This window comes from Protomyctophum bolini, assembly GCF_963924005.1.
Source record: "Protomyctophum bolini genome assembly, chromosome: 4".
In the NCBI taxonomy this organism is placed as follows: Eukaryota; Metazoa; Chordata; class Actinopteri; order Myctophiformes; family Myctophidae; genus Protomyctophum; species Protomyctophum bolini.
In genome coordinates, this window is record NC_137865.1 from 45,741,019 (window position 1) to 45,765,774 (window position 24,756).

General features: G+C 43.0%; 1 protein-coding gene across 4 annotated transcripts in view; it reads right to left on the reverse strand.

Moving 5' to 3' along the window:
- Positions 1–24,756, reverse strand: part of mical2b (microtubule associated monooxygenase, calponin and LIM domain containing 2b) — a 57,961-nt gene continuing 33,205 nt past the window's right edge. Inside the window, exons 13-38 of one of the 4 annotated variants that reach the window (XM_080761839.1) lie at positions 24,558–24,756; positions 22,985–23,064; positions 22,586–22,654; positions 22,328–22,468; positions 20,979–21,125; positions 20,517–20,813; positions 18,964–19,116; positions 17,690–18,256; positions 17,316–17,411; positions 16,947–17,039; positions 15,511–15,700; positions 15,134–15,207; positions 14,375–14,438; positions 9,019–9,183; positions 8,573–8,623; positions 6,868–6,947; positions 6,016–6,156; positions 4,794–4,969; positions 4,101–4,480; positions 3,883–3,962; positions 3,688–3,783; positions 3,102–3,195; positions 1,598–1,709; positions 1,411–1,484; positions 420–611; positions 1–359 (exon numbers count right to left, since the gene is read on the reverse strand). The exon at positions 24,558–24,756 is cut by the window's right edge and continues 1 nt beyond it. In XM_080761839.1, coding sequence (XP_080617965.1) covers positions 325–359; positions 420–611; positions 1,411–1,484; positions 1,598–1,709; positions 3,102–3,195; positions 3,688–3,783; positions 3,883–3,962; positions 4,101–4,480; positions 4,794–4,969; positions 6,016–6,156; positions 6,868–6,947; positions 8,573–8,623; positions 9,019–9,183; positions 14,375–14,438; positions 15,134–15,207; positions 15,511–15,700; positions 16,947–17,039; positions 17,316–17,411; positions 17,690–18,256; positions 18,964–19,116; positions 20,517–20,813; positions 20,979–21,125; positions 22,328–22,468; positions 22,586–22,654; positions 22,985–23,064; positions 24,558–24,756 — 3,846 coding nt within the window. In that variant the 3' untranslated portion in view covers positions 1–324. Of the gene's footprint in view, positions 612–1,410; positions 1,485–1,597; positions 1,710–3,101; positions 3,196–3,687; positions 3,784–3,882; positions 3,963–4,100; positions 4,481–4,793; positions 4,970–6,015; positions 6,157–6,867; positions 6,948–8,572; positions 8,624–9,018; positions 9,184–10,148; positions 10,698–14,374; positions 14,439–15,133; positions 15,208–15,510; positions 15,701–16,946; positions 17,040–17,315; positions 17,412–17,689; positions 18,257–18,963; positions 19,117–20,516; positions 20,814–20,978; positions 21,126–22,327; positions 22,469–22,585; positions 22,655–22,984; positions 23,065–24,557 lie in introns of those variants that run through there. The other 3 variants (XM_080761838.1, XM_080761840.1, XM_080761841.1) reach the window with 3 other exon arrangements.

Genomic DNA, 24,756 nt, shown 5'->3' on the forward strand with positions numbered 1-24,756 from the left:
TAAAACATGCCTAAAAGGTTTAGGTATAAGGCGACATAGGCGCATAGGGCCCAAGATTTGTCATTTTGCATTAAAAAGTCACCCCTTCCCCGTTACCTGGGAGGGGAAATCTGACATTTTCACCACTGTCTTTTAAAATTGTGATTTTATCACATTGCTTTCTCACTCGCACACGGTACATTTCAACAGAACAAATGACAAACATATCGCCGCAGTGGTGTCCCTCTTCAATGTGTACATCCATCGCTCGCTCACTCTCTCAGATACCAGCATCTACCAGATCCCAGGAGTTGCCCTACTCCAGTCCTGGGCCCAGTGGAACTCTTAGATTGAAGCTTCTACCAGATCCCAGGAGCTGCCTCCCTCCTGGGCCCAGTGGAACTCTTAGATTGAAGCTTCTACCAGATCCCAGGAGCTGCCACCCTCCTGGGCCCAGTGGAACTCATAGCCCCGGGCAAACACCAGGCTGTCCAGGTCCTGGTCCTCGGCTCTCTCCTTCAACCTCTGCTCGTCTAACTCAGAGACCAGGGTGTCTCTTCTCTCCACCGTTTGCATGATCTTGGCCAGGATCTCCTGCTCCTCTTGAAGCTCTGAGGCGCTCTTTATTGTGTCTGGAAGGATGGTAAGGAAGGGACAGGTAAATTATAAGAAAGACATCACACCCGTGTGAAGTGAGGGGCGCTCTTACCATCGTACATCATCATCATTTGCTCAGACACATATGGCGTGAATTCTCCATTCATTGTCAATGGGGATTTGACCTTGGTGTAGGACAAAAATAACCGATTTGCTTGTCCACATATGACTTAAATTCTTCATTCATTGTCAATGGGAATTTAATGTTTGTGTACGACGAAAATCCACACTAATGCCCCCTCAAAAATGTGTTGAAGACACAGGGACGGGAAGAGTATATTAAATATACGTATATAATCTGTATATGAGAAACTAAGACTATGGGATATAAATCGGCACAGGTGTGATCCTCACGTCTATCACTATTTGCACAAAAACATGATCCGACAGTATTTAAGATATCAATGCGTTTTGGTAAATGGTGCATTTTTATATAGTGCCTTTATCCAGGGCGCTTTACATAGACTGTTACATTCTATTACATTCACCCATTCACACACACACATTCATACATCTTTACATAGAGTGTGCATTACATTCACCCATTCACACACATTCACACACCGATGCCGGAGGAAACCATGCAAGGCACCAACCTGCACATCGGGAGCAATTAGGGGTTCAGAGTCTTGCTCAAGGACACTTCGAACTCTGGAGGAGCCCGGGTTCGAACTGGGAACCTTGTGGTCACTCTAACCCTGAGCCACTGCAGCCGTTTCGTTTAATGGTTGTTTAAAGAAGTGTGCGTGTGTATTTTGTGTGTTCATCTCCTACCTTCTACAGCCATTCTACGTCGTAGCTCCTGCTGCAGCTGGCTCTGTGTGTCTTCCAGTTCCAGCTCTTGTGCACTAAAACAGGAGAAACGTCACCGACATTTAAAACCCTTCAATTACAGTATATGCCGGGTTCTCCAATTATCATCATCACTGCTGCTGCAAAACGTATTTGCAACGTTACTTACAAAATCACAAGCTCAGACTCATAGCGGGCGAGTCTGTTCTTCTGGAGTACCAATTTAAACCAGGACTGGTAGAGCTGGGCCTCCTCATTGTCATCTTCTGATTGGGACTCATCTGGGAGACAGGAATTATGGTTGGGAGGGGGGAGAGAGAGAGAGAGAGAGAGAGAGAGAGAGAGAGAGACATACATCAGTGATGGATGGAGAAAACGATGGAGAAAACAAAGTAGGTAGGGAAGACAAAGAGATTCTATAACAAGAGACGAAACTCCTTAAAGGACAATTTACAATTTACAATTTAGGCATTTAGCAGACGCTCTTAATCCAGAGCGACTTACATTAAGCAAGAACAAAAGCATGGGAATACATCACATAAAGACATTTATCATGAAACATGCGTAGCTAAGAAAGTAACAGTGGAATATCTATAATGAAACTATACATATAAGCTATACATCTATACTACTATGCTACACATATGTACTATGACGTGCTATGACTACTAGAATTGCTATCTGAGGGGGTGGGGTAAGTGCTATGGGCCATGATGGAGTCTGAAAAGGTGGGTTTTCAGACTACGGCGGAAGATTGGGAGTGATGCTGCAGTTCTGACTGCAATGGGAAGTGCATTCCACAGTTTTGGAGCCAGAAGGGAGAAGAGTTTGGGACGTGTGGAGCGTTGTCCCGGCGTCAGGACCACGTCACCATCTTTCAACCTATCTTCGTATAATTGGTCCTTAGTAATGTTCATGATAAAATACCACAGTTATTTTCTACTTGGTCTGTGTCTCATAGTAGTAGGGCTGTGAGCAGTTCAGAAACCCGTCCACCTGCTCCACCAGTGACATCATCGTTAGGCAGATTTATTTTTAAAGAATACAGGGCCTAAGAAATTGAATATTGTGATACAGTTCACTATTTTCCATAATGTAATAAGAAAATTTTAACTTTCATATATTTCAGATTCATTACACATCAACTGAAATATTTCAAGCCTTTTGTTTATAATACAAAAAATGTATTCTTCTCAAAATTAAAGTTACTTTATGCACTCAATACTTGGTCGTGAATCTTTTTTCACAAATGACTTCATCAATGCAGCGTGGCATGGAGGCAAATCAGCCTGTGGCACTGCTGAGGTGTTGGATGGAAGCCAGATGCTTCGATAGCGGCCTTAAGCTCATTCGTATTGTTGGGTCTGATGTCTCATCTTCGTCCTCACAATACCCCACGGATTATCTATGGGGTCTCTGAACTGCCCACAGCCCCAAACAGACCGAGTAGGAAAAAGTGGCATTAGATCATGAAAAAGTGGTGAAGTGGTCCTTTAAGTGTTTGGAATCACTAGGGCTAGAACAGGTCGTCTAGTCTAGTCAGCCTGATAAAAAGGGTCCAGTAAGGAACATGCAGTATGCTCTCTGGTTTACCAAACGCGGTTATACACTCAAATTCGCCATGCATTTGCCCATGTAGGGGTGTGTGTGTGTGTGTGTGTGGGGTACAGTACCCGTTTCTCCTCTGAGCATCTTCTCTATAGCCACTCCTCTCTCCTCGAGGTCCCTCTGCTTCTCCCCGACCTCCTCCAGTTGTCTCTGGATCGTCTAGACAGTGAAAATCACAACATGATTCATACAGCATAGTGTATAGGCCGCTTTATTTCCACCAGTATATCGTCCCATTGTTCAGGAAAATAACCTGTTCCAATGGATCCAATGTTAATACTTTTCATTGGTTCAATATTTATAAAACCCACAGGCATAGTTCATAGGGTTGGTATTTGTGTTCTAGGATGGATTTTGTTTGTTTTTGTGGCTTTCGCCTTTATTTTGTATATTTTTTATATAGTGATGGGTGGTAGGCTGACAGGAAAAGGGGGAGAGAGATTGGGGGGTGACACGCAGTTAAGACCGGGATCAGGATCGGGAGTCGAACCCGCGGTACTCTGCCAGGGTGCCTGGACCGCTGAGCCACGGCCCAGGCCTTCTAGGATATGGAGTTTGAGGATTAGTCTAAAACTAATTAAAGCGGGTGGATTCAGACCCATTACAAATTGAACAAACTCAACAAGGATCGTTAAAAAACTACAATGATACCTGAGCTCTATGGAGCCTCTTGAGTTGATCTGTTTTGGCCTGCTGGGCTACCGTCTTCTCCTGCTTCCTCTTCTGTCTCTGAGAAGATACCTGTGACTAGGCACACACACACACACACACACACACACACTTAATACAAAGGCCTCCCTGCAACTGTGCCTGTCATTGTCATGAATGTTGTCCATTTGTCCTAACCTTGTGATTGGTTGGTGGATCATGCCCATCTTCCTCCTCACTGGAGGACGACTGCAGATCCAGACTCTGCTGACTGGAGGCTGGATTGGGATACAGTTCACAGTTAGTCCAAATAAGGTTGTGTGAAGTTGCATTTGAACGTACGGCCAATTATTATTTCCTCTCCGTTTGTAGCACATGCAGTGTAACATCAAGTGTTTGACAGGGGTTTTTACTACCTTTGTTTCTGATATTGGTGAGGATGGTCCTGATCTCCTTCTGACCCTCCTCCTCTGCTTCTTGTTCCGACGACTCCCTCTTCTTCAGCCGCAGGGACGAGAAGAAGTTGACCCTCCTGCGAGGGGGCAGGCAGGCCTCGCTGCTAGAGAACACCCCCCCGGAGCCTCTCCGACCCGCCAGCGACACCTGCTGCAGTATGGAGGCCAGGTCCTGGCCGGACCCGCGGCGATCCGTGCCCACCGAGGCCAGCAGAGTGTGACTCCGAGCGGGCTTCTCCTCCATGGACTGCTCCATGAGCCCCGGGCCAAACCGGGAGCTGAAGCTGAACGCTCCCTCGGACATGGGCCTCGGTTTGGGGGGGCCGTTAGGTCTGGCTCTCCTGGTCATTATAGGGTAAGAAGAACATTTGTCAGCAATATTACAAAATGTGATGAGAATAAGTTTAGTGTGTGAAGTGGCCACACAATGGCTGAAATGTAATGATGCACACGAATGTGCAAATGTAATGTAGTGCAATAGTAACTTTATGGAGGTAACCAAATAAAATGACAATGTTTTTGTAGGTTTCTATTTATTATACATCTTCAAATACTGGATATTTTTGGTGGTTGCCAAAGGCCATGAAATGGTTGCAAATTGACTCAATCTGGTTGCCAATCGACAATAAACGTGTGGCGATGTTGTATACTTACATGGTTACCACTTCTGCGCTGGCGGGGGGGGGATTGGGTGTGCCAAATGACCTCTTTAAAAAGCTGGTGATGATCTGTAAGGTCGAGGTGGACGAGGCAGGGATTTGGCTTGGAGTTGGCTCCTGATCTTGGCTCAAGTTGGCCTGAGGTTTCTCTGCCCCAGTCTCTGCTTTGACCTGATAAAACATCACAGGATGGGCAAAGCGTTATCAAGATCATTCATTCCTCTCATCTTCGCACATCACTCTGGCCATGTGAGATATGGAACAATGAAAGGTTGAAATGTTTAACTGCTGGGTAAACATAAGATAAGGTAAGTTTAGATGTCTGCCGATTGTATGCGATCGCCGTAAAATTAAGTGTTATGTTGGATTAATAAAATAAACAGCTTGATTGAAAATAATCATAATATGTTGAGGGTGAATACTGAGGTATAGACTAAAGGCTAGAGACTGTGGAAGTTCAGTTCTAGTGACGGGTATAAAACGTTATAACATGATATCTGGGAAGCTGACAAAAAAAAACTAACGAATGTGCAAATCACCAGACATTATACCTGTAGGCTACTATTACCGCCTCATATATCTCTGCTATCTCACCAGGGAGATTTAATTAGGTCGAACGTTTTTGGATTCGAGGTTTCACAGCATGAGAAATGAGTGTGTGTGAGGGCCCGGGTATTTGCATATGTCTCACACTCAATGCATGAGAGTTGGCAGCTCTAGTAAGATGGTAGAACAAGCGAGCTCATGAAAGGATGGCAGAAAAGCACTATTAAGTACTTTGCCAATCAATGTTCAATATAAGTCAGTAATGTCATCCCAACTTGGTCTTGTTTTGCGGTTTTGTTGTCAGTGTGCAACTGTGCTCAAGTCTCCTTCTGGGATACTATAGAATGCTTGCCCGAAAACACTGTCACTCCCCGGGCGTACAGCGAGCAAAACTGCTCAGCCTGGTATTGCTAAACATAAGCTCAGTAAACTATGCCTCAACGGTTAAACCTAACCTTATGAGAAGTTAGGGGCACTCTTATCATCCTACATCATCATACATCAACATCTCATTCCGACCAATCACAATCTGTGTCCTCACTTTCATCTTCAACGTTTGCGTTTACACAATGTTTGTGTTTACACAAACCCTAAAAGCTGGACATAAGAGGGACTAGTGCCCCTTAAACACAATGAGGGTGTGGGTGTTTTAAGCCAAGCATTCCGGTTACCTCCTCCTGTGGTGTGAGTGGCAGATTCCAGTCAAGGAGCTTCTCTTTCTCGGTGGCAGATATGGTTAGGCGTTTCTTTGGGACGTCTTCGACAAGGACGGAGTGGTTCTCACATTTCATGTCCTCGGAAATGCCAGAGTCCTGAAACAAAGACAATTCAGTAATATGTACTGTACGTACCATTGATATTGTGCGACCAAATAAGAATTATAAAAAGTAAAAGAATCTCCACAACTTCTGACTCTTATTGCCTTTAACGCCCAAACCATTTATACCGGTAATACCGTTTGTTCAATAAGAGATGTACCAGTAAGACGCACAAACGCGGGAAGCGAACGCAGCTGAGACCCTGCAGATCATGTCTGTCTGTCTGTCTGTCTGTCTGTCCCGCTGTTACTGTATATGTGGACCTGGCCCCTTTTGTGCCCATATATGGAGCTGAGTGGACCTGGCCCCTTTTGTGCCCATATATGGAGCTGAGTGATTGCTGATGCAACACACTCCATATTTGGATAGCGGGACAGACAGACACACACACACACAGACATGATCTGCTAGGTCTCATAGTAAGTGCTCACTGCGTTCGCAACAAGTTGATTGTAAACAATACATTCATGCTGTGTTCATCCTGGCAGCTACAAAGATACACTCTACCATTAATTTTCAAAGGAAGCCAGCAACATGAAGATACAAATATACATCCGACATTTGTAGCTGCTACAAAAGCTACAAATAAGTTGAGCTGGAACATCAGATACAAAGCTGCAAAGAGACAGATATTGTGTAGCTTTGTATCTTTTGTATCTGCCAGAGTAAACGACGCAGCATTGGAGTGGACTACATTCTACGTACAGATTGGATGTCTTCAAATTCTGAGTTAACTTCAGGGATGGTCTCCGTCTCCGTCTTCTTCATGAAGAACAGCGGAAAGGCTGCACAACAGAGGACAGAGTATGATAATGGTGTCGTTGTTGATATACAAAACAAGATACAGTACACAACTACGTTCGTCGTTCAAAGTTCCTGACGAGGGATATACCCAATATACCCACAAAAAACTAGGTAACACTATAAAAAAAAATCACACCTGTGTGAAGTGAGGTGCACTTTACCAACCCTTATCATCTTACATCATCACGATATCATAAGATAACTTCATATGCCGATTTGCTCAGTGACAGACAAAACAAACATTAAACTCTGTTCATTGTTAATGGCATTTAATGTTTGTCTAGACAAGACAAACATTAAACCTTTATATAGGAGGGGCTAGCGCCCCTCAAAAACTAGGCAACATTAACATAACATCCACATTAGGAAGAGTGACATATTTATTAAAACATTACTGCCCTCTAGTGTTCTACACACTGCATTGAAACAGGTTTATGTATTGCCTTTAGATACATAGCTCCAACCTAAAAACTGGATTTTCCAGAAACATATTTTACAACAAGAGACAAGAAATATTTTCTCACACACACACACACACACACACACACACACACACACACACACACACACACACACACACACACACACACACACACACATTAAATTATAAGAAACCTCCCATTTCACAATCCAGTTTGTTCCATAAAAAAATGTCGTATAAGTACAACATAACTAACCAATCAATAAATCATACAAGCATGCGTTGCCATAATAAATGCATGCAACACACAAAGGGGACAAATCTCCCGCAGAGCGTTTAGATGGCATAGTAAGTAGTACTCCAATATGCTACAGAGTGCCAGACCACGCTCACCGTGCCTTCAGCCACATTCAGTCAATCTGCTCAGAGAGGGTTTCCAATTAAAAGGGCATTGACCTTTCAGAAGGAGCCGGAAGGAAGCCTTGTTCGAAAGCCCGCAGCGCTTTAGGTAAGATCGTTCATTGCCTTTAAATACCGCACATAAGCTCTCATGTGGGGAGAACACTAAAATCTAGTGAAGCAGCAGGAGGCAGGGATGCGTTTAATCCAGTTAGTTAAAATACATTTTCAGGCTAACATTGGGAGCTTTGCAAATAACTTAATTAACAATGTAAATATGGGCACTTTTGAAGGAAGGCCCCAGATGAAGGCTCCTTCTTTATACAATATTTTAATGCCATATTCTAATCAGCTTGTAGACGGATATCACTCAGATCCACTTATGGGTCATTGGGTGACAATAGTGGTTATCTGCATTGTGTGCTGCTGTGTAAACCCCTGAATGTGTTGCGTCAACAATTTTCAACCTGGTTTCCCTATTTTTGGGCAAACACATTTAGCAAACTATACACATTTGATACACAGAACCTTCATAAGATGAAGCCTGCAACCCCAGTGCAGGGCCAGTGCAGGCCACCTCCACCATCAAAGCCCATTAGGGACAGTACTGCATAGTAGGGAACAGACGTTAGAATCGTATATTCTACTGAAAGAAATAGAGTAGAAGTGACTAAAAACCACATTCTGTTCTCTGTAGAACAAAACCAGTCACAGACAGAGTGACGTTCCAGGACAGACAAGACACGAACAAACAAGCAACACGGAAGCAAAGCAAGAGGTACTCACTCGCTTGGATCTTCCTCTTCCATCGACTGTTTTTGTCCAACTTAACGTGATCTGCAGGTGGCGATTGTGGAGAATCATAAAGAAGGGTTAGCAAATTATCTTTAGTCATCATCCTGCTAGGATCTATAACCAAACAGGAGGGGGCACCACACTGTCACTAATGTGCATATATTGTAGCAGTGGCTGGAGCTGTCTGTCTGTGTGCGCCTGTGTGTGCGTGCACGCCGTGCACGTGTGGACTGAACACACGTTTTTTATCCCATTTTTAGACGCACGTCTAATAGCCGGCTATTGCTCAGTAGGAATGTCCAGGGCAGAGGCACATTCACTGCAGACATGCCAAAACAAATATTCAGCTAAGTGTGGGAGAACAGCTATGTGTGCCGCACCCTGCTCTCCCTGACATAAGTGGAGGAAGGGGAGTCACACACAGCGTAAGCACTGACCTTTGGCATGGCCATTGGCTCCTGTTGGGTCCTGTGGTGTCGGTTCTGTCACACAGGATGGGTTCAAAGCCTCCTCCGGCATCTGTGGTACCAAACCGACCTGTAGAACTTGTTTCTGGGCTAGCCCGACTTTCCCTGCCATAGCATGCGATCTGATCTCTCCACCTGTAAGCAAAACTAGATTTAAGCATGCATCTACGTAAATTCAAATTAAATAAAAGGAATATTTAGCTCCTCAAACTAAAAGAGTTGCATACATGTTCTCCTTAAAAATAAATGTCGTACCCTACCCTACATATATTCTGTACTGTACTCTTAATTAAAATGCTCTCAGCTATTTATTACTTTTATTCAAGCAAAGACATCCTTGCTAGTCGCTACTACTGAAAATCAAAACAGGACACTTTTTTTAGGAAAAGAAAGTGTCCAGTAGTATGGTATCCCCTTTACATAACAATGCAAATGTATATAAATACAGTATATGTAAATATATGCCATTTAAATCAGTGTTACATTCAATATACACACATAATAATATACACATCAATGTGAAAACAAGTAGTGCATAAGATGACAAAACATAAATTATATTCATGGTTCAATACTCACAGTACAACGTAGCCAATATTGTACAGTATCATTCCACAGATAATTCCATTTGGTTCAAGTACACTTGCAAATAATTGACAAGAGAGTATCTGAATGAGTTTCTATAGACATGCAAAGGGCTGTGTGCTCATCGCGTTTAAAGGCAGTGGACAGGATCCTTCCACTTACTGTATGTCCACAATTTAACTGAATTAAGGGCAAGAAAGGTGCAACACATATTACTGCCTCAAAGTGAATGCTGAGGGCACTCTCACTTCAAGTAGTCTCTACCACATTATGCTGAAAATAGAGAAATAGATCAGGAGGCAAGGATAGAAGAGACCCACAAACAGTGTCCAACAGATGACTGGCAGAAGAAACTGGTGCACGATTCACTTCAAAAACAGTTCAGTTTGATTTGATTTGTGTCAAGTTTGGTTTGATGAAATACAATCTGACTCAAGTCGAGTTGAGATTTGGCTTTGGAGGTCATGTTACGGCCTTTTGGCGTAAGTTGAAGTCAGCAATATACATTGGGGGATAATATGGGGATAAACTATTCCAAGGTATAGATAACCCCAAAAGCTGTTGTGTCCAAGTCCTCGTATGAGGTGGCAGGATGCATACAAAAATTGTTAGGTAAACAAGAGTTGTGGTGTAAACTATTGGTGTGGGCAATGTTAGTCCAACTTAGCACATATAGGTAGAGATGGGATTTGCGTTTTGGGAAGTGGTTTCTGTTAAGTGTTATTGATGAAGTTAGGTTGTGATAATGTTCCGGACGACTATTCTATACTAGGCAATAACTGGCAAATGCAGTTAATTTGTAACAAATGAAGAAGCAGGTAATTTATAGGCAAATGTATAGTTTATTTCACTTTGGGAAAACAAGACAAGATAGGCAGGCGATTTAAAGACTTACTTAATATATAAAAATATACAGTACAGCCAAAACATAATACTCTGGCAGTGTGCAAAAAGCTACGGCAATAACGGCATAATGGAGGGAAAGACCGATGATCTCCTGAGAAAAGTCTACGAGGTGCATGAGAGTGATCTGGAAAGGGGCTCTGAGGGGGCAAGGCCTCCTTCTGAAAGAGACGGAAACCACAGACAGACCAACAGACACGTGGATATGAATGATACTGTCAGATGGGCCTGAGAAAAATGGGAGCGCTGCCCATCAGAATAAAAAATACATTAGCAAGCCCAATGCAACGAAGGGGCAATCATATTTATTTACGTTTGCGTTAGGGTGGAGCACAGCGTAACAGTTAGTGGGGTTAGCGTGCGTGTTGGGGACGAAAATGACAAACCAATCGCCGTGTTAAAAATCTCACCAAATGCATCTAACGTACTGTAGCCTGCCCTGCATGACAATTAGCCGAGTTAAAACATGCACATGCCACTGATAGGCCATGCCCTCTCAGTGATGGGATAAATGTGCTACAGCATGAGGTGGAAGGGAGGTGGAACTGTGCAGCCAATGCAAATGCAACATGACGAGGTCATCGTTACCAAAAGCAGGCCAATCGTCACCTTCCCTGCTGCCAGGAATCAGCCAATCATAAGAGAGTGCAGCATTGGAAACTTGAAACAGACTGAACGAAATGAAGTGAATATGGGAGGAAAAAAAGAGGGATGAAAAAAAGGAATAAATGGAAGAAAAGCAAATGGAATGGAAACAAATGGAAGTTGGAAGATGAATGGGAAGATTAAAAAAAATAATCATACTGAGCTCCCCAAGGGGGGAAAAGTTGCAATAAATAAGAGTATGTACGTAACTGCATACTGTAATAGGATGTTTAAGACCAATTTGGTATTGGTTTGGGTTGTGTATAACCTTGCCATTATGCAACTCCAAATGTGGACAAGAAATCAAATATTGCTCCAGTGAAATTGATAATTCAAAATATGCTCCTCATTGACTGAGTCACTAAGGAAGTTTCTTCCTATTTTTTCTTAGGAAGAAAACCTGGACTGGATCCGTGGATCCAGATCAGAACAGTACAAGGTTTGGTGATGCGCTATATTGTCTGAATCAACTTAGTTTGAGTATGTTTACGTACTAAAAGAGTGACTTTGAGAGCCGTTTCAGCGTACAATGTAAGTCAATGAGGAGCATATTTTTTATTATTACATTTCTAATCACTGGAGCAATTTTTTTTTCTTGTCCACATTTGGAGTTACATCATGGGAAGGTAACACAACCCAAACGTCTACTAAAGTGGTCTTGCACTATTAACACCCGAGTGGTATATATTAGGACTTCAACATCCTCAAATACCTTAAGTTATATTTAATACATAAACACCGTCGATTACCACATGTTCAGCAAGTGTTCATTCACCTGATTAAGGCATTGTCACCATTTGCAACATAGTGTAGAACATTTGCAAATATCAAGGTGTTCATTACAAGCTACAAATAAGACGTTTAAGAATGTGTTGAAGCTGAAAAGAGTGGGACATATTTTCACTTGTTCGTGAACATACATTCTTTGGCCGATTCTGCTGATATTCAAGTTAAGACATCATTTATCATGGTAAAAACAAAAGAAAGAATAAATAAAATAAAAAAGTATAGTCTGTCGATTCTTATAGCGAGCGGTCTTCAAATATAAACACATTGCCGAATAAAATCATAACCTTTAGTGTAGCAAAAAAACAAAATTATACATCTTGTTTTAAAAAAAGAAATCTATTGTAATTACACTGAAAAATACTGTTTCGGCATTTCCACTGCATATTCCTCTGGTGAATTGCATACAGGTAGCTGGGGTTTAGGTGCAGTTCATGCAATACACACAGTCAAGTGACTTCATGAGCAATGATCACTTTGTGAGGCCCATTTCTATATAAAAAATAAAGCCAACAAGATCCATATGCCTTTCATGATTGAAGTCAATGGGCATGGTTCAGGGTAACCTTTATTGCCATCAAATGCCATGCATATATAAATTATAGTCAATCCAAATGGCTCACTTGTACCAGACAAGCTTCTTTGATTCAGTAGAACTGAATAGATTTCAAATGGGGATATTATTCCTAACGGGTCCAAAGATGGCGATTTATTTTTATGACCTGATTAAATCAACGTATCCAAAGCCTGACTGTTGATGACCCTGACGTCAGACCGACCCTCCCATGCGTCACAGTTGTGTTTATCTCAATCCCATGGATATCTTTTAACCCCGTTCCAAAAATGAGTGTCGTTCCTCATCAGTGTCGTTTATGATATTTAGTCGTTTGATACAGTTGGGATTTGGAATGGAGAGGGGTCATGGAAGTGACGTCAGACTCACTCAAAGTCAACATGTCTGCTGAATCTTGATGGCTACTTGCCTGAACAAACTCAAACAAGTTAAAAGCTGCACTCAGCACCGTCAGCAGGGTACCACACTAAGAGACCCTCATATTGAGCAAACAATTCAAGCAGATGATAATGGTAAAGTAATTATCTAGCTTTTTGACCATTACACCCAAGTGCAAAAAAAGGACTTGCCGCAGAGTCATTTCATTTCGGGTCCACAGACCTTAAAAGGAGAATGTGATGCTAGAAGGCGTTCTTACCTTTAGTTGTTAGGTCCGCACCAAAGTGGTCCAGGTGTTACTTTGTGTTAAACGCATTATTGGCCATTTCCTCTACCCTCAATGGGGATTGGGGCGTTGGGTTTTAGTGCTAATTTCTTTGCTTATTTCCATCACCTCTCTTCATAATGTCAACAGAATGTTTGGCGTCACACTTTACTCCATAGTAACGCTGTTGCCGTGTTCCAGTCGTAAAGCGAAGTCTCATCTATCACGAGACTTCTTGCTCCATGCAAGTGGATGGAGGTCGCGAAGTCTCGCAATAGACGAGAGTTCACGCTTTATGGCTGGAGCATGGCAATGGCGTTACTATGCAGTAAAGTGCGACGCTACACATACAGTACTGTTGACATTATGAAGAGAGGATTTATACAAAAAAAAATCCAACGCCCCGTTGAGGGCTTATGGTGGGGTAGGGGAAATGGCCAATAATGTGTTTTTGCAAAAAATAACACCTGGACCACTTTGGTGCAGACCAAACAACTACAACTAAAGGTAAGAAAGCCTTCTAGCATGACATTCTCCTTTAACTAGGACAAAAATAAACATGGCCATTACACCCACCAAAAAGGTATGGTAAATAAAAAATAAATTATAGTATAGATTACCAAGACTTATCGGCTCCAGATAAGCCAGTTGACTCACTGAGGCCCCATTTCCACTGGGGCTGAACCGGTTAGGTTCCTTTATCCCTGCGTAATATTGAACCAGTTCAGAGTGTTTCCACTGAAAATGAATCGGTTCACGGTTTTTGGAAGTGGAACCAAAAAAAGGCCACCGGTTCCGTAAAAGCACCAAGGTTCCGAGAATCTAGAACGGAACCAAATCTAGAACCAAAAGTTATTTTGGTGGAAAAGGGGCCACAGACTACATTATCTGGTATCTGGTTCCCTTCTCTTTCTAGGTGAACCTGAGAGCAACAGAGGGCTGCTGCTGGACCAGCTGGCTCTCGTGGTATATCTGCCCTGGAAGCTCATGCATCATGCCGAGCAGAGGAAGCCCCAGGCTCATCAGCACATACAGGAACTCATAGTCCTCGGAGCGGCGCCGCAGGTGGGCGCACGCCGCCGCCACAAACTCACACACACTCCCCGAAAGCCGTCGTGGCCACACACACACAGCGCGGACAGCGCGCCTCGGCCAGCTCAGGCCTCGCCTAAGCAATGAAACCAGGGTACCTGCTGGGGGCTGGATCTGCAGGCTGCCCTCCGGAAAGTAACCGCCGCCGTCCATCTGGTCACCCTAAAGCAGAGGAGTTGCATGCATAGTAAGATATTGATTTAACCACTATTCCAACATAGACCGATAAAATACTTAATCGTGCTATGGTATCACCTGGCACAAATAGCAAATCTACAAGCTGGCAACTCATTGTGAGCTTGTACATCTATCAAATCATAGAGTTTAAAACATAACATTTCTGAAAATATTTGCCTAAAATGACAGGCCCAAAATAGGGATGCCAGGTTGAAAGTGGTTAAAAGTTAGTTAGTCAAAACGGATTCACAACCAACCACATTTCTGAATCTTTCAACAGTACGGGTGAACACTAATGCTGCGTTCACACTGGCAGATGCAAAAGATTCAAAGATGCAAAGCTACACAGTGTACAATATGTAGCTTTGTATCTTTGTAGCTGAAGTCGTTTTGTGGATTTGTAGCTGTTGTAGCTTTTGCAGCAGCTACAAACGACGGATTTGCTTCGTAGCTTCATGTAGCTGGCTAGACTGCATCTTTGCATCTGCCCATGTGAACGCAGCATTAGCGACACGTTCATCAACTATTTGACATTGCTGTTATTTGGTGCATTATGTTTGAGCATCATTGTGCATGAAAAGTTTGTATTGTGCACAAACTACTATGAAAAGAATGCTGTGTTAAACTTAAAATATGAAGTGTTCTTGTTGCTGGGTAGTAATGGCTGCAGTGTAGCTTACCGTTCTTCTCCTGAACTTGCCAAGTTGAGGACTAGGTTTGCGCTGAGCATAATGCAGCTTGCAGTAGAACTTCCCTGTGAACATAAACAGGGAAAAGTAGATCAAACAATTATACAATATATATATAAACAATAGCACAGCTGCCATCGATTAATCCATTAAACAATCGCTAGTTATATTGCTATACTTTTGGGGGAAAACTGGAAATGGAAAAATCTATGTATATTTTATTCATTTTTCAAGTTAAAATGAGCTCAAAATGTATGGTATGGAAATCTCAAATTTAAGTTAATGCATAACAAAATATGACGTCAGAGAGGTCCTACGTACAAAACTGTGGTTAACATCGATAAATGTATTGGCTCATAATCCCGTACCATGATGCGAGTCGAAGGCGTGTCCCCCGAGACGCAGTGTGCATTTGCAGACGTCGCAGCGGAAACACTCTCTGTGGAAGAAGTAGCCGTCGGCACTGAGCCTCTCCATCACGTACACACGCTTGGTGCAGAAGTGGCAGATGTCGCTCCCACCCAGTCCAGACGAGGAGGGGTCTTTACGCACCACACACTGGAGGGAGGAGAAGGAAGACCGTCAGAGGACAGACGCTATAGTGGTGACGAGGACAGGGGGAGTTCCAGTATAAAGTGCTAGAGGAGGCTGAACAAACAGCCAAAAAGAACACGAACATCCATGCACCTATATGGGCTGGGTGCTGGATCAAATAAAAGTACAAATCAAGACATTTTAAAAATCCACACACCATTTTCTGCTCCTAAATATTTATTTTACGTGTTTTAAGTGGTAACGTTTCAGGCCGCAGCCCTTCCTCATACCTTCCAAGACCTACTGCAAGTTAAAAACACCTGTCTGTGCCTACATGTGTCCTTGGCAGGTCAGGATGAACCTGTAAAGTCAGTCTGTGTCAGGCTGACCAGCGGTTGCAACCAGAAAAGCAACAGAAGATTTAAAAAAGGACCCATATAGTAAATCGTCATGATTAACGGACTGTATTTTGAGATGGAAAATAAGACCCCAAACCAAAGAACAGGTTATTGTATGCACTTCACAGAGGAAGCCATTGTATTTCATTCAATGGCTATGGTTGCAAATACGTTTAAGTTACTGGAAGGTAATTCAACACAGTGAACTTTGTGGTTCCTTCGGGCCGAAGTTACGGTACATTATTAATGAACAAAATTCAAAAGCCAATGACGTAACCATGCAATTACATTCAGCCAACACCGATTCAGCTAGGTTCAGTAACATTTAAATGAATGGCAAAATGTATAAAAAACTGCCATAAAAAGGAACAATGGTCTGTTTATGTGTACACGTTAGTAGATATTGAAAGTATTGACGGCGGTATGGTGCTTCAACTATTTCACATCAGCTAATGGTGTCCAATGGTGTTCTCTTACGATGCTGTATATGCTCCAGTATATCAGAGTAAAAGGAGTAGGTTTAGTCCGATGTGAAGAAGCATTAAAAAGCAGTGAAAATGCTTATTTCCCAAAGAAAACAGCCAATCAGTTCAAACAGGTGGGTCTCCTGGTGATAGTAGCAAGAAGTAAGAGTGATATAGTATGCATTGTGTATAAAATGATGGGTGTTCCTGGTCTGTAAAGCCTAATAATCTGAGCCTTTCAATTTTGGGTGGTGAAAGTGTGCGATATAAGAGAACTTATATAACAGATAGAAGTTTCACTTCATCAAAGCCCATTAAAAAGATATGCCGCATTTCATAATAATGTTTTTCTCACACAGAGGGGATGCAGGTCAGTTGGACCTCCTTAACATCCAACATGCAGCTTACCGGCGTTGCATTAGGCCTGTGGTCTGTCTCATAAAGGATGGCCAGTTTCTGAGCTCTAGCATCTATGAAAGATGCCACCTTCCCAACTGTACGCTAATGTTAACAGCGGGGAAAGAGGGCGAAAGAGGTGAGAGGAAGGAAGGAAGGAAAAAAACATATGAAGACATGAAAAATCAGTTGGAAAAGAAGATGGCAATAATGACTTAAACTGTGTTCAGCCTAATGTATGAACCTCTCGTAGTCTTACGATGGTGTCACACGCTGAAAGTAGCTGATCTAAAAGCTCAATGCATTGCATCCACAACAGGTTATAAATTAACTATTTTCGGTGTGCAACACCATCATGCGACTTATGGCATGGACTAGTACCTCTTTACAGTACGTCGAAGCTCCAGTCGGACAACTTTCAGAGCGCTTAATAGACTTTAAGCTTAATAGGCTTTCTAGAGCACTGCTCCCATTGCACTGAAAAGAGAGGAGAGAATTGCCTTTGTGCAGTCATACCACATTACACTGGATTGTAACATCACCACATTACACTGGATTGTAACATCAGCGCATACAACTATGATGACATAAGGCTACTACTTATTTGTGGTCAGCCAATTCTGCGATAACTACAGTATCACATTCTGCACATGATTAATCATAGTTATATAGGATTATACTTTCTGCTAGCCGACTGACCAAACCAACATGCAATTGTAACAAATTCATGATGTCATTCAGGTGGCAAGTTTTACCTTCTGGTGGCTGATTTCACTCTTAAGTGCATCATCATCATTCATTTGTTTTTGAGTCTTTTCAAGGACTTTCTCCTGTTTTCTCTCACAATTGACCTGAGCCTCATCCCGAGTACAGTCCTCCACCTTAATTTGCAGGTTCCTGTACGTCGGGGAGGCAGACACGCGAGGGAATAATGTCTGACCCTGTTCCTTTTCCGTCCGCCGAGGATCAGGGAGAGAAGAAACATTTCTGCGTCCATTTTCACAGTCAGAGGAGGGAGAAGAAATGTGCTTGCTCTCCTCAGAAAAAGACGAATGGAGCCGAGGGGAGGTTTTGTTGTTGCACAGGGGAGAAGGAAGGAGAAGAGTGGAGATTTGATGTGCCTTCTCACAGTGAGAGTCAGAGGAGAGAGTAGAGGAGAGGGTGGCGGAGGATTTCTGGTCCTCGTCTTTGTGCTCAGGAGAGTCAAGGACGAAGGCAGAGAAACAGGCGTGGGTCGAGGGTTCCGGGACAAAGTGGATCACAGGGCCAACCCTGATAGACGGGGAGGGAGAGGGGAGAGGGGGAGAGGTGGATAGTTCTGCCTAGACAGGAAGAGAAATATAAGGGCACAGTTAGACCTGGAAGACAGGGTGAAATAAAGTAAAGGAATGGAAATAGGAGAGAAATGGAACAAATGAAATGAGGCTGGGGGATTAGGTGTGTTAATTGGGGGTAAACGGCGCAGACTACAGTGCTTAAATGATTGCTCAACAGCAAAGGCATCTAACTTGATTTAACAATGTTTACCTCACTGCAGTATGTGAATGGCTGGGTTTTATGAGATCCATTGTAATAAATCTGAAAATCAATAAATGCTAACCACAGGATCTTTCAAAACAACCCATCACATTTTAGACTACATTACATAAGCAGCTTTATGTAATGAAGGTTTTGGAATGGAGCTGTAGCTCATAAACAAAACAACCCATCACATTTTAGACTATGATGAATTACATAAGCTGCTTTATATAATGAAGGATTTGGAATAGAGCTGTTGCTCATAAACAAAATCATTAGCACCAGCTGTTTAGCACATTGTTGTGCTACCAACCAAGTTGGTAACACAACAACGGAAAAAACCTCAAACAACATTCTATCCACTGCCAAGTGCTCAGACTGGTAATTAATCACTAATGGTACAACGTACATGGATTAACACTGGGCTAATAGCCTCTGCACACGCCCCGCACTTTACACCACACCCAAAAAGCCAAAGGCTTGGAAGGGAAGGAAAGCAGGTAAGATTTACCAGCTGTGGTGTCGTAGAGAGACAAGGAAGAGGAGAGAGTCGGGCAGGGACAGAGGGGTTGTCAGAGTCGGGGAACATAGAGCAGAGGAGTACAGCTCTATCTTTTATACTCCTCCTACTGAAGTCTTTAGCTGACAAATGCTGGGGTTTACCCTGGAGGGAAGGAGAGGAATGAAAAGGAAGGGAAGTCAGAATGGAAAAAGGACTGGAAATGGACGGCTTACTTCACAGAAATACAATCTCATGTCTCAAATAAACTAAATAATTACAGAAAATGTATGAATGAAAGCATTCTTCTCACCCTCGCTTGAGAACTACAGTTCATATTGAAAAGTTAAATGTTAAGACATGTAGCACCTTGGCATCTAAGGAACATTCCCTAGTCTCCAGATTAGACTGCTGGAGGGCGCTGTTTTTTCTTTGTTTGGCCAATGGGTTCCCAGATAGCCATGTGACAAATGTCACATTTGATGCAGCTGTGCCTCCGGTTTCCATGGTTATCAAGCCTCTCATGCACTAGAGATGAACTGACTATACAGATAAAGTGTTTTCATGGATGATGATGCTTTGGGGCTTTTGTTTTGAATTGTAATTCTATTTAATTTGAAAGAAGCTTAATAAAAAAATTATAAACCCAGATGCACGAGTCCCTGGCTTAATTTTAAGGGATATTATGTAGCCACGGAACGGAAACAATTAAAGTTTCCTTGAAATTTCACCAAATCATGGATATAATTATCCTATATACGACTATCCTATATTTAGATTAATGGGACATGTCCAAACAGTCGTATTTCCTAAAAATGCTTCCTACCTAGATGCAAATGAGTATCCGTCACTGTGTAGAACATAGATTATAATGACTGTAAACCCTATGGCACTTGGATACATTTAAAACAATAGTTTCTGTGTCGAGTAGTTCTCAGTGTCTATGAAAGCAGCTTGGCTAAAGCAGAAATGGCACAGAAGGCTCGATGGTGTATTAAATCGTCTTAAAGCAAGCTTGAAATCAGTTTCTCAAGAGGAATGTTTCTGCAGTCATAGTACATAGCTAGTATGTTTTCACAATCTTATTCCTAAAGCATGTAACATCCACAGGGCTCCAATCACAAGTTATAAATGTTACCACAGATGTATCAGATGTACCTTTTAACCCATTCTGACCTGAGATCAGATTCATACGAGGTTTCCACTGGACACACACTGGTCTGATTAACCCATTCTGACCTGAGATCAGATTTTAAAAAATCTCAGTCGTTCTTCGATTTTTCAAAAACAGCAGACCTACAAGCTCGTAGCGCGCCACTCGGTGGCGCGCTATGAGCTTGTAGATCTGCTGTTTTTCAATAGATAAAGCATGACATGATGCCAACACCAAAATGGGTGCCCGGTCAGAATGGGTTAAGGTGACAGAGTTTAGACCAAAATAAGGAGCTTTCTTAAATGTGTGTTGTGCGCTTGTTCTATAAGTGATTGGGGAATTGTGCACGTTACATATTAATATAATAAGTATGATATGACAAGACAGACAGACAGACAGGGCACCAGTTCACCTGGCTGACAGCTTCTTCCCCTTTCTCAGACAGACGCTCATATCCTGATCCCGTCAGTGAGGAGGCAGACAAATTGTTCACGGAGGTGAGGTTACGAGAGGTGCATTTTGGGTGGTATTGTTCCGCAGCATTAGGGCTCGGAGAGCGCGATGAGCTTAGAAGGCTTTTAGAGTAGCAGGACAAAGGGCAACTGATGTAACACGTCTCTGAAGGAGGATCGACCTCAGGGGAATACCAAGGGCTGATCGACTGTGCCACAGCACTGGGATCTTCCAACAGGCGAAGATAGATAGAAGGCTGAGAATACAGAAACAGGGAAAACAAGGAGAGGAAAGGAGGACAGAAGAAGGATAGCCGATTGAAGAACAAGAGGTCAAGTGTAATAGTGAAATAAACTATATGAATAATGTATGATAACCTGCCAAACCGGGATCATACGGATCTCAACTGGGATCATCATACCTGCCACTTGGGGCGTGAGGGAGTTGGAGGAGGGGGGCAGGGGAGGTCCTTGGGCTTAGCGAATCGAGGGTTTTCTATCTCATCCTCCTCGGGGGTGGGAGAGGAAGGAGGGGAAAGGGCTGGATCTGATGAGTCCTCCTCATCAGACTGGTGAAAAGGAGGAAAGGAAACAAGAGGAGAGGAAGAGACAGGACAGGCCGAAACAGGAATGATTGATAACCGGAAGAACAAAAAGATAACAGGAAAAGGATAGGAAAGAATTAACGCTGAAAGTAAAAGGACTGTAGAAAGGAAATGTGGAACTATAAAATAACGCCTCACTTAAGAAGACATAGTAGATCTACAAGCTCACTATGCGGCGCATATTGAATTTGGTTTTAATTCATGCTTTTTTTTTTTTAAATAATTAAAAACAAAATGTAGGAAACAAAATAAGAAAGGGACCCATAAAAATGTGTCCACGAACCAACGGGTCCTGACAGTGTATAGCAGATGTCTGCACCTCACCGTGTTGCCACAGCCCTGCTGCTGTGGAGGAGTTCTCTCTCCTTCATATTGTGTCAGATGTCTGTGTGCCTCACCTTGAGTTCTCTCTCCTTCACATTGTGTCAGATGTCTGTGTGCCTCACCTTGAGTTCTCTCTCCTTCACATTGTGTCAGATGTCTGTGTGCCTCACCTTGAGTTCTCTCTCCTTCACATTGTGTCAGATGTCTGTGTGCCTCACCTTGAGTTCTCTCTCCTTCACATTGTGTCAGATGTCTGTGTGCCTCACCTTGAGTTCTCTCTCCTTCACATTGTGTCAGATGTCTGTGTGCCTCACCTTGAGTTCTCTCTCCTTCACATTGTGTCAGACGTCTGTGTGCCTCACCTTGAGTTCTCTCTCCTTCACATTGTGTCAGATGTCTGTGTGCCTCACCTTGAGTTCTCTCTCCTTCACATTGTGTCAGATGTCTGTGTGCCTCACCTTGAGTTCTCTCTCCTTCACATTGTGTCAGATGTCTGTGTGCCTCACCTTGAGTTCTCTCTCCTTCATACCGTGTCAGATGTCTGTGTGCCTCACCTTGAGTTCTCTCTCCTTCACATTGTGTCAGATGTCTGTGTGCCTCACCTTGAGTTCTCTCTCCTTCATACTGTGTCAGATGTCTGCGTGCCTCACCTTGAGTTCTCTCTCCTTCATACTGTGTCAGATGTCTGTGTGCCTCACCTTGAGTTCTCTCTCCTTCATACTGTGTCAGACGTCTGTGTGCCTCACCTTGAGTTCTCTCTCCTTCATACTGTGTCAGATGTCTGTGTGCCTCACCTTGAGTTCTCTCTCCTTCATACTGTGTCAGATGTCTGCGTGCCTCACCTTGCTGCGCTGCAGCGCTGCCACCGTCGTCGAGGAGTTCTCTTCGAACTTGGCCAGCAGCTGGGTTGCCATGGAGCGCACTTTGTTCTCCCGCAGGTCTCCCTCTTCACCCACAGGGGGTGCACTCGGACATGACAATTGCTGTGACACATCAGACAGAGTGGTACAGTAGGCTATAGTATGCAGTATTTATGTTGCAATGCTATTGAAAAGCCTTTACACAATGTAAAACATTTTTCAATGCAAAGTGTATCTAACCTCGTTGAGGTAATGGTTTGCTCTTCGTCGTCTCTTGTTAGAATCATTGTCTTCCAGTTGATTGTCATCCTGCAGTGCCACAGCGAAACAAATTAACACGCATCCATTCATATAAACTCCTGCCTGTTATTAATCATAATCCATGTATAGTTGAACAATCAGCATCAACAGAATGTTAAGGATTAGATAACGTGGATATTACAAAAGAAGTCTTGATCTCACTGTTAGCTTTACCTAATCTAATCACAAGAGTTGACCGAGTGAATAGTGTTGAATAATGAATACTGGTGGATGAATAGAGAGGCCTTGGTCAGAAAAGGACTATAAAGGAAATTAAAGGAAAAGCCAGGCAGATTGATACAATGAGGTGAATTAATAAATGACAGACTTTTACTGTACCTTTGGTATCCTCTTTCTCTGCTGGTTGTCGTTCAATTTAGATGAATAATCCTCACTGTTCTCATCCGCCACCCTTGAACCTAAAACCCAGGGAAGATACAGTAGATCAGATTTAATGTATTCCCATGTATTAATTATTTCTGTGCTGCTAGCTGGTAGCATACATGTAGTTAACTTGTGCCAGCGCCTGCCTTCACTTCAAGAGGATCAGTTTCCTCCCCACTGTAGACACCTGCACACACACTCACTGCACTATCATTAGCATTAGCGCACGCCGCACACCGTTTACCTTTCTCCAGAAACGTTTACATGTCAGGAGCGATGCGTGACAAAGTCACAAATGACATCCGCACTTTGGATGGATGACCCAAGGACAGCGCTCTTAGATTCCGAGTTATGGAGCTTTGAAAATCCTGCTTGTATAACCAAGGTAAATGGAGAGCAGCTGTAAGATCCCATTGTTGGTGGTGACGTAGCAACCGGACCAATGTCAAAAGCTGCTCTAGGGCTCAACCACTTTATATATGGAGTACGAATATATACATACATAGCATAACATCCCATAGCTGGAGAGTACGAATATATTCATACTTCGCAAAAAAATAATATATATCCGAACGGGTACTGTACAATAATGATATGAACACCTCAGACTAAGTGCCGTCTACTTGGATTCAATCCTGATTGAACCATGGTTTGTAATTATCATTTATTGTAGTTGAGGTGCAACAAACAATTGGTAGGAAGTTAGACTGTTATGAAACTCCATACACTTATCGTAACTGCTGAAAAAAAAACGCCATACACTTATCGTAACTGCTGAAAAAACGCCATACACTTATCGTAACTGCTGAAAAAACCTCCCAACTCTTATGCAATCACACTCCCCTTTCTGCCAAGAGAGGAATTCCCAGTCAATCATTTCCACGTGGGTGACACAGAGGTCCATGCTACGTGAAAACATGAAATTACTGTGGCTGCTGTTAGCGTGGCTGAAAGCAGCAGGGCTTACCGTGTTGGGACTGGATATGGGTTCTACGGACGGACATAGCACACATTCCACTCATGACACTGACCACTGACTGGGGTTGCACAATATGTAACTCTATCCCACTGAATAGACAAAATAGTTCCTGCACCGCAGTCATTAAAATATGAATGGTCTTACACTCTAGTTCCTTGGCTTCGATTCCTTCAACAATGTCAAATAAAAACATGATGAATTATGTCAAAACATCAATTTGTGGAATCAGGACAAAAACTGAACTAGAAAATAGACGTCACTGTGTCAGTAAACCTGACACCTCTCTAAAGGCCACAGCTGCAAACGATTTATGACGCAAAGCTAATTTAAATTGCTGCTCTGCCATGTAAGCAGCACCTGCTTCTGTTGCTTCCTGAATCAGTCAAGAAGATATACGGCATGGGGCACCTCTAGTGGTTTTGTCTAAGCCTAAAGTAAGTTCAAACCTCCCGTAAGAGCTACTGTGTTCAGCTTCTCATTTATTCAGAGCTGCCCACGTGTCTATTTTAAGAGCGGGAATGTCAGAGGAGCAGCAGGGGGGGGTCTAACCAGATTTGTGAACCGGCGACTTCCCCAAGGCCTCGTGCAACCTGGAGAGGTAGAGGACCATGAGCAGTTTGTCAGGGTCTCCTTCCACGGCCATCTCCTTTCCCGTGGTCACCGGCTGGACACCAAACTCTCGCTCCGCCACGTTAAATGCCAGCTGGTTGTTCCCCGCCACATCTTCCTCGTTCAGAGAGTCGTAGTC